At 39.6% G+C, this 13,321-nt stretch overlaps 1 protein-coding gene across 1 annotated transcript in view; it reads right to left on the reverse strand.

Annotated features, from left to right (window-relative positions):
- LOC106962025 (collectin-12) overlaps positions 1-10,003 on the reverse strand; it is a 48,755-nt gene extending 38,752 nt beyond the window's left edge. The window contains exons 1-2 of the mRNA XM_015056169.1: positions 9,702-10,003; positions 6,973-7,023 (exon numbers count right to left, since the gene is read on the reverse strand). Of these exons, the coding sequence (XP_014911655.1) occupies positions 6,973-7,023; positions 9,702-9,708 (58 nt within the window). The 5' untranslated portion in view covers positions 9,709-10,003. The remainder of the gene's footprint in view (positions 1-6,972; positions 7,024-9,701) is intronic.
- Positions 10,004-13,321: the final 3,318 nt, after the last annotated feature.

Genomic DNA, 13,321 nt, shown 5'->3' on the forward strand with positions numbered 1-13,321 from the left:
TAAAGGTACTCTGTTTTCCTGAAGGTACAAATATGCACCACAATTAGCAAGAAATGATATTTAGCAGTGATTATCGCTCTGACTTTATGAACAGTTAATACAGCTATTCCAGATAATTTCTTTTTTTACCCATGGTTTAAATCAGCAGGAAGTGTTTTATTTTCTTTCTAGCATTTTTCCATCTTTTTTTAAACATGTGTTCTCTGGTTTGGATCTCTTGGAACGACGAGACGTTAAAATTAGAGATGCACTGATCAGATTTGTAGCCTAATTCCAAATCTTCCTGGTTTTTCTGAAGTTTGGATTTATACGTACTGATGTTTTCCCTTAACGTGGTTAGTACATAAGCTAATGGGATTCCTTTTTTGTATTTTACTACCATTTTAAAGCTCAAAACTATGAAGGAATCGACATTTTAAATAATACTGAACATCTAGTTTAGTCTTCCACACAGAGTGTCGGTACGGTGCCTTCACTGACGGTTGAAAAAAGATCAGATTCTTGAGTTTTCTACTAGAAGGATCAGCTTATTTCACCAACCAGCTGATTTCTCTGTGTGCCTCTCTAGTTTAAGTCTTTTTGAGGATGCTTTTATGTCACTACTATATTTTAATGAAGAAAAGCAGCCAATTTAACAAGAATAAATCTTGTTTGTATGCCTCTCTCTACCTACAGTATTTTTATTTTAAAGTGAGGCCAAGATGATCTTGTTTATATTAGTTTATTTCTTAATAAATGACCTCAATTAATAAATTTCACTTAATTACTACAATAAAAACATAATTCACTCATTTTAGCTCCGTAAAAGAACAGGTTTCATGAGTGTTGCATGTTTTCTTTAACAAGAGAAGGGTGTTATTATCCATGTAACGTGTTGTCTCAAACAGTACTCTGTTTATCATTTCCACTACCTTGAATTGTGTTCAGCCTGTATAGTTGTGAATATTTATGTTACAGATATATGTATAAATATATATATATATAATAATATCTTGATCCTTTTTGGTATGGTTTGTGAAAACGAAATATGTATTTTTGTACAAGCCAATTCTGCTGCTGCTGTCCTAATAGTATATTTGCTATAAAACACACCATTTGTATATTGTGTAAATCTAATGCTCACGAGAACGAGGAAAAATGTGGATTTTAATAAACGTTGCTCTTGTGAAACTACTTTTGAAGCGCGCAATGATTTTGTTCATATTCTGAGCACCGTGGGATGAAGAGGGAGAATAATAGTTACGGTGTAACGTCAAATTCGCCTTTTCGTGGATTTTTTATATGTTTCTTTTCTAAAATGCTTGAAAAAGCTCCCAGCTCCGTTCAAAAGGTTCAATGTGCTGCGTGTACCGTTTACTTCCTAAACAAATACATCATTCATGACCCAGTGTGGGTCTCACTGTGACACCACAGAGGAAACAACTGTGGCTTTTGTCGATCTTTCCTCGAGGTTTTGTCTGCAGTCTTTTGCTGAGGCCACCGCCACATATTTTAACAGTCGCACTGTTTGTGGCCAGGGTTGACTCATCCGTTTAGTTAGAAGCCAAAAGCATTGATTCATTTATGAAAAACATTCATTCCCATTTCAAGGCCTTCATATTTTCCATCGGAGGAGAAAGTAAAATGAAATGGCGCATGCCTGGGTTTGTGGTTGCTCGGCAACGCAGACACGACCGCGTTGCGTCGTGAAACGGATTTTGTTGGACATTGTGTACGCCGAACTGAATGAATTCAGGAAAGAGAGAAAACACAGGAAAGTTTCATCGGAGCTAAACTGAATGTGAACGCTTTGTTTCGTTTATTACCCAAAATAAAAAGTTATAATCCAGCAATTCACCTTATTTTTAGGTCTACTTCACCGACGATGGCAGGCCTGCACTGGCCCTATCAAGGAAACCAGTGGAATGAGCTACAAGACCATCAGCAAATAGCTCGGTAAAATGCTGACATTTGTTTGGCATGACGGTTCAGAAATGGAAGAAATAAGAGCTGGCCATCGTGTACAGACTGCAAATCACAGGACAAATTCCTATGTACACAACAGGCGCAGTGTTGGTGCAGACAGGAGAACAAATAGGAACCTGCAGCCTTTCCGCTAAGTGAATATGACAGGGAACCAGCAGAGAACAAAGAAAACCAAGAAACTTATGCTGTGTTCCAGTTGTACTCAGAATTTGGGAAATTCCAACTTTCCAGTAGAAAAAGAAAATCAACTGGAACGCCCTCTGAAGTCGGATTTCCCACTCGGAAACTGGGAGCAACTCCGACTGCTCCCAGTTAGGACTAGCAAGGCCGCTCTCCTCAGCAGCAGCAGTAAGATGTGGTGGAAACATGTTTCTTTTACAAGACAGTGAGAGCGCGTCTTCGATGTCACATGTAGCGCCTCCAAACTGAAAGTGGCATTTGTGCTTAAAATGATGTTTTTGTAAGAGGTTTTTGCACACATTGATTATTGCTGTGTTGAAATTTTGACTTCTGGAACCTGCTGCCTCAAATCTGATGTCAAACCCAGCTCCGAGTTCCCACTTTCCTGTAGGTAACTGGAATGCAGATTTATTCCTGAGAAGTGAAGCCAGGTGAGGAATTAGAGGGATGCAGAACAGCTGCTGAGACGGGTAACTGAGTGAAGGAGACTGGTTAACCCTGAGACAACTGGACTGAGGTTATGTTGACTTTGGTGCAAGCAACAACCATAAATAGGAGTGTTTGATGTGGTATGAAGATGGAAGTTCTCCTTGGATTCAGGGAAGATTCCAGGATGGCACTGAGGATAAAAGGTAAAAAGTTAATTCTTTACAATTGGCAGAAGACGAGATGAAGATGGAAGAGAGGAATCTTGCTGTTGATGCCCGATTACTAATAATGTGGAACGATCTGGTGTCTGTTTAAGGGAAATCCACTCCACTGAACTTGATGCATGTCAGCTGTGGGAAAACAAATGCCAATCACACCTTGAAAAAGAGTGGCGGTGAGAAAATAACACATCAGTACACTAACCAGTGGATATGACACAAAACAAAAAAGAATAATCCACAGCAAACAGAAAATAAGAAACAAGAAAGACACTCAACACAAAGGAATTGACCGAACAAGGAAAGACCTGAAAGACGTTAATAAACAACCCAGAAAACCAAAACACAAACCCCGGCGTATCATGAGATCCGCACCTTACGGCAGATTAGGATGAATCAGTCCCTGTTGCCTCTTGACAAGCTTCTCCAGCTGAAGTATTTGTGGGTGTTTTACTCCCATCGGCTTTTATCAGAGGACGGTGTGAAAGAACACAAATGGAGGAGGTGAAAGTTTACAGATGGCCTGCTTGGACTGTCAAATTCTTGGCATTTTTAGCCGCTAGTCAAAGACTCAGCTGCACTCAGTGCTCCCATCAGTCGCATCAAGATTAGGTGGAAGTTCAAGACGAGGAAAGTTTGTCACAAAGCTCAAGACAGACGGTTTTTCTTTGAGTTGTCTTGTCCAGCAACACCTAGAATGGCTTTTGAAGTTCACGAGAATCTCCGGAATGCACGTCAGTTTCCCGTGTTAACTTTGGACATTTGTGGTGTCTTCAGGCACAACATGTTGTGACCAGCTGAGAAAATCCTTAGAGGAGTCGGTGAACAGAAGGTTCTGTAATCTCTTGATTGTTGGGTTGTGATCCAACTGTAAGACAGCAGCAACAACCAAACCTTCTGCCTGAAGATGAACCTCCACCCAGGTGTCAAGTCTACTGGAGCTTGAAATGCTCCACCATGAGGATGGTGTGTTCACGGTTGTGTGCAGTTGTTTCTGTACACACAAAGCGTTTTGTTGACAAACAACAGCGTCCTCTCATCTGACCACACTTTCCTTTACGTTTTCTGTATTCCTTAAACGAGTAGTGAAGTACAAGCATGACGTCTTCACTCATTAAGATTACCTCTTATCTTTCCAGTTGTGCCATACTCCGTCTTTAGATGACACGTTGACCAGAGCTGTGAGACTCGTTCAAAGCTTGGAATACTCTTTTATGATGAACCATTTTAATAGTTTTGTGTTGACCTACCTGGTGAATATGTTGGTCTCCACGATCCCATGTCTTCATGCATGTTCTTTAAACTACACACTGGGGAACTTTTTAATAACTAAGTGACCTCTGAGGGGATTTGGATCCTCTGAAATATGTCAGGCAGTTGAGGAAACGAAGTGGCGATGTAGCAACCCACACATTAATTTCACATCACCATGAGCAAGAAATGCGCCAGCATCAGCAACGACCGGCTAATACATCACTGTCAGCCGTCACAGCGGGTGGCGGGTCTGGTTCCAGACTTATTAAAGTTACCAGAGGGACCTATAGTGACATGCTCACGAAGACGAACATAATCCAGATAGAGATTACGAGCATTTTACTGGAACTTTGGCTAGATGGTCAGATCTGCAAACATACAAGTGGATGCCAAAAGGAATATGTTCAGCTCTTGTTTACTTGTGACTTATATTTAACCCAACACATACGACGGTTTTCAATTTTGGGTAAAACTCTTCGACCACCCCCTAAATAAGTCGATGTGGCTTCTTTGGTCTGCACATTTGAGTCTTGTTTCCTTCTACATGTCCAAAAATGATCCACGTCAACAGGGGAGCCTGAAACGAACGACCTGAAAGAGTTAGACTCAGGTAGACTCATTTTCATGTATCAGTGCTAACTGCATGACATTCTGCATGCGGCTCAAGAATGAGAGCTGTCTGTCATGGTAGAGTTCCTGATATGTAAATACCAGCAGTAAAACAGGATTGATGCATCTGCCACATGATAACAAAAGAGAGATGTCAGAGTTGGAGGTANCTAAGTGTGCAGCTGTATGTATTGATGGTGAGAATGTGGACTATCTTTTGGTTAAAGCTAGAGTCACACAGATGGCTCTATTGACCATCACAGCTTACTGGGAGCGATGCCAGACCAGTGTGGGCATGGCGAGGTGGAAGCCTTGGCATGAGGTTAACCTCTACAGTCCTGCATGACATTCTGTAAGACTAAAGTGTGTACTGGGCCTTCTTCTGATGCTGGCATGATGATTTAAAAGCAAGAAATTAATCTATGCGACAAATCTGACCAGTGTTTGCCTTCATGGTTACCAAACAAACCTTCTGGGGTTATTCACAAACTGTCCCGTATGGGAATATGAACATTAATAGGAACTCTTTTTTGTTATTGACCACATAAGACGGTCAGCATGAATTGTTCTGTTTTTCAGAACTGAGACCTGACTGTAGAAACTTGAGACAGATTCCAAACACTCACAGTTTTGACATGTCTGATCATTTTTAAACACCCTCAGACTGTATTGAGGCTGCAGTGAATTAAGACCAAGCATGTCAAGAGGAGCTAACTGTTTGATTTCCCAGGGGAGCTGACGCGACAGCTCTAATAGCAGAAGAATGAAAGCTTGTGATGGTTTGCATGCATGCAGCGTTGTTGTGCAACTAAGCCTCCGGAGGGGTGAGGCAGAACCTTGGAGCCAGCTCACCCAAACAGCTGCCCTGCGTCTCGTAGGACACTCGGCAAAGAGTTCGGCGACTTTCTGGCTCTGCTTGAACAGAGTTGGGAAAAAAATGAGTCAAAGGACTCGCACGCGCTCGGAGAGAAAGACAAACAGGATGCCCCTACTCAGATGACCGGGATGAAAGAGATTGCGTTCCAACACGGTTTAAATCCATCTTTTCCGGTGCTGAGTCGAGCAGAGTCGGTCGTTGCTTAACATGGTCTCTGTGGAGGACCTTTGTCTGAATCTTGGTCTGAATGAGTTACGCTAAACTGTAACACCCTGGATACAGAAACACGGAGGTCTCCAAACCTGTGTTGAATTAACAGAATTACAGTGCGATGGTGGTTTGTGCTCTATCACCGACAATATCGATATGTCAGAAAAGTGGAGGAAATGTTTTTTTTACGTGTGTTATTTGCAGTGAAGAAGAAAGAAGTTATGATGAAGTTAATGACCCTTGATGGACAAAACTCATAAGAGTATTCATCTACAGGAGTCTTTCCATTTCAAAAACGCTTTCCAAAAACTGCAGCTTTCTAGGGAATTACCCTTCTCAGCTTCAAAAGCATTTACTTCTAATATTTTTCTGAAACTTTGGATCATTCTGCTGTTAACTGAACAGTTTCAGTCGTATTTAATAGCTAACATCATAATCAGTGTTAGCAGGAGGCCTCTCAAGTTTCCACCTGCAAGTATTGTACTTGAAATACATTTTAATGAATCGTTTTAAAGTTTTTTCAAGTCTAAAGGTGACATATCCTGTAAAATTGAGGCGAAAAACAAACTAGTTTATTGGACAAAAACTGCAATAAGCTTGTTGCTTAAATATGGATACATTAAACAAAAGGTTTGTGAAGCACCTTTTGTTTCAGCTTTGAACAATAATTATTCTACTCAAGTAATAACACTGCTATGACCTTCAGCAACCACCAGAGGGTATTTGTAAAACTAAAAAAAAAAAAAAAAAAAAAAAACATACCCACAATAACAAATTTTGCACGTGCAACCAATTTTTCACCCCAGAGGTTTTAATGTGAGTCAATGAGATCAAGTGAGTCAGTAAGTTGATAAAAGACAGATAGAGGAGAGACTCTCCTAAGCCTCCTGATCCAGTTAGCCCTGTCAACAAGTACGCCGCCTGCAGTGAGCTGGACCTCACTGCATTTTGAGATCAAATCAGGTGATGTAAACGTCAGCATTCGTGCCAGATATCTGGTGAGGTCCGGGCATACGACGATTTTTGGATCATGTCTCTGAATATAAAGATAATAGTACGTAAGCAACTGTTTAAGATCCGAAAGAGTTAAGCCCACACACTTAGAATCTGTTCCTGAGGGCAACTTCTTTGAAAAGCCATAAAAGTTTTATAATCAGAGGTCCAAGTGTGCTCGTTTCTCTCCACTACAATTTTAAGACACACTTAAAACAGAAATCAGTTCCCACTCACCGAACCTCTTGTATCCAAAAGACTGTACTTCCTCCTCGTCTCCAAAGTCGTCTGGGGGACATAATGGGGGAAAAAATACAGCAAAAAATTAATCGAATGCTGTTGTCATAAAAAAACAGAAACATGGATAAGTTCATGAAGCCAAATAGTTAGATTTTTATCTTCAAATTAAATAATTTTTGTAGGGATGCAAGGAAGACTTCTTGTCTTTGTGTTTGTGTTCATGTGTGGGGTTCAGTGGTCCCAGGAACGCCACAAGCTGTGGTTTCTCTGGTTTGTTGACGGTAAACTCTAATTACACCGTGCCACACTACAATGAAAACCGGGACGAAAACACGGAGAGCATTTTGGGTAATGACAGGCAGATGGAGCTGTGGGGAGAAAGATAGGAGTGAGAGGGGAGAACTAATCGATGTAGGAGGTCAGAAGGCGTGAGATCAGATGAAGAGACGCAGATAAAGACTGAATCACTAGTAGATCTCTGTCGCAAAAGTTGTGGGTTTGATTCCAGCTTGCCTCTGCCGTGTACAGGTTTTCCAGTGGGTAATGCTTTTAATACCAAATTGGCAACTGAAGGTGAATTTATGAGTAGGAATCAGCGAATTTGGCTCTAGTGTAAAGCTATTTGTGTGCTAAATAAAATTCAATCCACTTCCTATTCACTTAACATCAGTGTCTTTTACATTGGCTAAGAGTTGAGGTCTAATTGTATCTTATCTTGGCTGTTTGTTCTGGATTTTTGTTTAATTTGTTAACAATTTGATATAAAAGTTCCATTCATCAATTCCCTATACCCGCTTATGCATGCAGGGGTCGCAGGAGAGCTGTTGTCTGTGTCCAGCGGTCATTGGTTGAGACTGGTGCAATAGTTCTCAAACTTTATTTAATAAGTTAATCACATGTTTAGCATGTCTTGAAGTTTTTTCAATCTATTTAAATATATAGCAAAACACAAAAAAAAACAAGATATTTTGTGTTGACATGACAGCCGGAAAGGCAGCAATCATTTTCATTTCGCTTAAAATCAACAAACCCTTTGTTTTATTGACATTAAGTAACATTTTGAGGTGGAACAAATGTGATGTAATGACATTGAATGCGACTAGAAGACTAGACAGTCAAACTCCATGACAACAGAGTTTATATGTATGTAAATAAATAACTGTGTCATCAGCTTAGAAATGGGGAGAGCCATCTGATTAATTTCACCCAATGCAATTCACAAAAACCTTTGACTCCGATACAGACTCTTGAGAAGAACAAGCCGTTAAATACTTTTTACAAATCTATAAAAAGTGCAGCATAGCGGTCCTTGACACTCAAGGCTTCCACAAAGTCACTGAAAGTTTAGCTGAAGCAAACCAGACTAATTGGGAGACAGGATATTTAGTTGGTTGTTTTACAAGTACAGACTTAATGACCAAAATTTTACAACAGTAGAATTTGTACTTGGTGTTGTCATATTTAAAAAAAAAAAAAAAAAGCAAAAAGCATCCTATTTCACTGCACAGTTTGTTGAAAAAAAGTAATTTCAGTCACGGCTTTTCATGTTCATCAACTTATATTGATAAGGATAAGAAACGCCGTTTGGTTTTCGAATGGACTTGGGATCTTCCCAGATAGAAACCAGCACCTGCACTTGATTTACTGTTGTCCATGTCAAAATATTATCCTCGCTACTTCTCTTTTTAAGGTTTTTGAAAACCAAAATGAATGTGTATGAACACTCTATTGTTTTTTGGGGGGAGGGCTTTCAGCCATACCTCTAGAGTCATTTAGGGTAAAGCCAGTGGGGCTTGGGGCAAAGTTAGGAAATCAGGAATTTAATAATCAATAAATGAACCATGAACAATCCCATAGAATGTTTTTTTTTTTCTTAATTTCCTGCAGGAGCTAGCTTTGCTACTTTGCTAATGCTTGCACTAACATTGCTAGTAGGTTAGTCCAATTATTTATGTTTCATTAAGTAAGTTGGTACATGCCAGTTCTGCATGATTATACAGTTGAAACCAGACACATCTCCATTTCCCCCTCAGAGTCTGATTTTAAGTAAGACTAAATAAACTTTTCCTGTTTTAGATCATTTAAGAATACCAAAATTATTTATATTACTGAACACCAAAACACTGAAAGAGATGTTTGTTTGTTTGTTTGTTTGTTTTGTAGGGATTTAATCCTTCCACAAGATTCTCAGAATAGTTTGCTGGAATTATGGTCTTTGCTTTTAGATAAATGGATTGTTCATTGCTGAGTGGACTTTGGTTTGGTGGTTGATATCCACATTTCATACCGAGACACTCTCATTTCTTGGACACATAACCTGACTCTTTCTCTATGTGAAAAGAGTTTGCATAGTTTGAACATGTGAAATAGAACCCAAAATGATCCAAACTTAGATTATCCACTCCACTATTCTCTTTCTGATATCTTCACTTATTTATTTTAAATTTCCAATGATGTCATTAAAAAAAATAGGAATGTATTTGACGTAATATGTTAAAGTTCAACCACAGGCGTGTCTCTATTTAACTCAAATTGTGCTAATTGACCTGATGTTGACAAGTCTCCAACATCATCTGAGATTTGACAAGTTTGTTTGTTTTTTTACCACAGAGCTACATCACATTTATCATTTGACCAAACGTATTTTCAGCTTAAACAAAAACTCAAACTACGAATACATTATAGAGATAAGCAAGCACGAAACTGCTTCGCTCCACGGTTCGTACCTTTCATGGCGCTTCAATTGCTCGTTGAGGTTTGTAGAAGCGATGAGGATCTCAATCACTTTCTGCGCATCTCCGCATCCAGTGCAAAGGAGTTAACTTTTTCACGCTCAGAGCAACACCTTACTCTTTGCCTTAACACTCTGCGAAGTTATACGCCTGAGCTCATGTCCAGCTCTGCATTTAAAATTCCATCGTCTCTTGGTTTTCCGCTCGCTGGGGTTCGGAGGAGCTCCGGAAGCTGCACTGATGATCTGAGGATCTTATCCTTCAGCGCTGCGCGGAGAGGAGCCGAGAAGCTTGCGTTGAAAACAAGTTAACCAAAACAAGGCCTAGACGAGAGTTTCATTTGCTGTTGTTAGTTTCAAAATAAAGCTCAGTCTAGCGACCACGTCAGGAAGATTGTATTTCATTCTTAGAACCAATGCATTGGTGAATTATATCCTGTCATTTTTAGCCTTACTTTAAAATTTGAACTGTTTGCTTTTGGGAGGCTATCTAAAGATTTCTTATGAGATTGATCAATTATATAGACACATCAAATTCCATTTCTAATACATCTGTCTATATTCTGAATTAATCAAACGTGTTTAGTGGTTTTTGTTTTTGTTCAATTTATATAAATAAAGTTTTATTATTTTAAAACTAAAATAAGGAAAGTGTCTGTCCATGTGGATTGTCGGCCTGTCCAGGTGAACCCCACCCCTCGGCCAAAGACCGCTGGATAGAGGTAATGGACACTACAAGGAAAAGTGAGCAAAGATAATAGGTGGGTCATGGATGGATAATTACGCTTCGTAAAGCGTATGCGCAGCTTCCATTATTAATAATTGCATCTGGCCGCGTGTAGCATACTGGGGATCATCCACTAGAGGGCGTAACAAAAAGTAGCTTCAGTTCTGGAGGAAACTTTGCTAGAGATGCAAATTACGGTGTTTGCGTTATGTGTGTCGTTAATGTTATTGGGTCCAACGACAAAAGCACCAGTTAGTTAAAAGTATCCGTCTGCGTGTAATTTTAACAAGTAAATGTCCAACCTCTGTGAAACTTTTGTTTTGTCAGGTCTTCCGTTTCCGGTATTTTCCGCAGTATTCTCTAGAACTTGACTTGTTGCTTCTGCATTACAGTCCAGTCTCCTCCTGTGGGAAGACGAGGCTCCAACGAGCGGCACTGCAGCCTAAAATCCATCCGGAGATGAGTTTAACTGCGGGGGGGATGGCCGTCATGAATGTCCCCCAGGAGAAAACCTGGTACCCATTACTGTGTTTCAAGGACAATATTTGTGCCGAGTTCCTGTTTTTACATCATCATGTTTAAAAAGGCACAAATACTAGTTAATAGCCAGAATAAGTATTAAATGCAGCCTACACATTTTGTAACTTTTTTTTTTGACGTTTGCTAATATTCTTTATGTCTTTATAGATCACAAACCTAATAATACTTACCCGTTACACCTATTCTAAATAGATGAATGAACAAATAAATTTTAAAAAGTCTTTGTATCTTGTCAGTAACAATGTTGTCAATGTTGAATTGGTGGAATATTTGTAATAAAAAGTGTGTGTGTGTGTGTGTGTGTGTGTGTGTGTGTGTGTGTGTGTGTGCGTGTGTGTGTGTGTGTGTTTTATAAACCTAAAATCCTGCAAAAATATGTAAAACAGAAAGCTTAGCCCAATTCCTATCATAATATATGTTGTGATATAATATTTCAAACCTAAGTCCAACCAAAAATAAATAAATAAATACATTTTTTGCATATTCACACAAAACTTTTGTGGTTATATACTCACATGCACAAATAAATACATTTTAATTATTCTTAATACACAAAGATGATTTCTCTTTTTTTTTTACCCTGCAATGAATTTTATTGAACAACATTATCGGTGACAGACAGATGGCCTCCCTAAAGCAACCGAAATGATCCCTGTCTCATCAAGGTTATAAAATGGAGCGTCCACCAGAAACCACTTTCCTTTAATTCTTCCAGGTGCTGTGATAATTCCAACACTTCCTGCGTCTGCAGTCTCTCCGGCCTACAGATGCAGCTCGATGATCAAAGGTTGAATGCCCAGCTGCATCCCTGCGGGGCAAACAGGAAGCAATACAGAATGCACGCTGTTGTCTTGATATTTACTGATGATAATTCATGTTGACAAAAGGTCAAACTGGCTAATTTATAGTTTAGGATTTAGAAAACCTTGCTCTCATTTCTTCTGAACTGTATTCTTCATTCTATTTCTCTCTATTTCTTTTCCAAAAGACTACAAAGTATGCCATATATCAGATTCCAGACCAACCTCTCAAGGACAAATACACTAATTTCTTGTTTTTCAAAAGGCTTCAAAACTGTTATCCCGCTGTCAGTTATAATTTCAGCAGCAGGTTTGTGTTAGGGCTCAAAGATTGTGTTGAGATGATAAGAAGCAGATGCAGGGTCAGATATCTTACAGGTTCCTTCTGCTGGCTTTCACTCAAGGGTCTCGGATCTCATTTGCTGGGTCAAGGCTTTTCAGCAGCGGATTCGGATTAAAACAAGGCTACAAAACGGCAGAGGAATTCCACATTCACCATGCAGCTTACATGAGAGGATATTATGAAGAGAAAGTATGTCAACTAACATTTCTGAGCTGGTGGAAGGAGAGGGAAATTGATGCTGCAGGCTTGAATGACAGGAAGCAGAAAAGCACCTTTCAAATAGGATTTCTAAAGTATTTAACTCCAGATTCCTTAAAACTCAGTCTAGTTAAATATCTTTGGGTTGCACATGGGATAAAAAAAACGGTTCATACTCCAAGAAAAAATTTTATAGCTGTTATGAGTCCAACTATTTCAGTTATGCAGCATGAGAAGGTTGTGTGTGATATATTGCTTGTGGCTTTCATGTTATGGCTGCACAATGTTGCACAGATCAGAATGCATTTTTTTTCCTTTGTGGCTGATTGCATGGCTCCATCTGTATCTGAATTCTCGTGCACCTTCTGTAAACTATAAATCAGAGTAGGTGGAACTGAAATGAAATCACACATGTTGAAGGTCTTGTAATGATTATTAGGTCATATGGATAAGTCTTATGCCAATATGGACTGGGACTCCCTTGAGCCTGAGTACAGAGGCAATTTGAATCAGAGAAACTGAATCTGCGCCAAGTCCGCCCACAGCTGTTGTACCCGGTCTTTGAAATCGTTCACACTGGCACTGGGTCAGAGTTGATGCTTGAGCTGGTCCCACACAGATGATGTTGTTCAAAGACTGGAGGACTCTGTAGGATTTTGCAGGACTTCAGAATTATTCCATGGACACACATTCCATTCGGAAAAACATTTCAATGTGGGGACTGTCGCTTACTGATGCCGATCTGAAGATCGGTACACTCTTCAGTACCGATCTTCGTACTGAAGAGTGCGAAGATCGGTACAAAAAAGTCAACCACTAACTTAGTTAATAAAAATGGTTTCTGTGACTCTATCTGTATCCCTCAGAGAAGAGAAAGAAGACGCCCACAAATCTAACTAAACGTCCAGGACTAGATCTAACTCTCTGTCAGAGACAGATACTCATGATGCTTTCCCAGAGTGTCCAGGATCTGGGAGCATGCTAAAGAGAGTTAGAAAAATACAAGC

Source organism: Poecilia latipinna, unplaced genomic scaffold, assembly GCF_001443285.1.
Source record: "Poecilia latipinna isolate Pla-1442-1.1 unplaced genomic scaffold, P_latipinna-1.0 Scaffold59, whole genome shotgun sequence".
In the NCBI taxonomy this organism is placed as follows: Eukaryota; Metazoa; Chordata; class Actinopteri; order Cyprinodontiformes; family Poeciliidae; genus Poecilia; species Poecilia latipinna.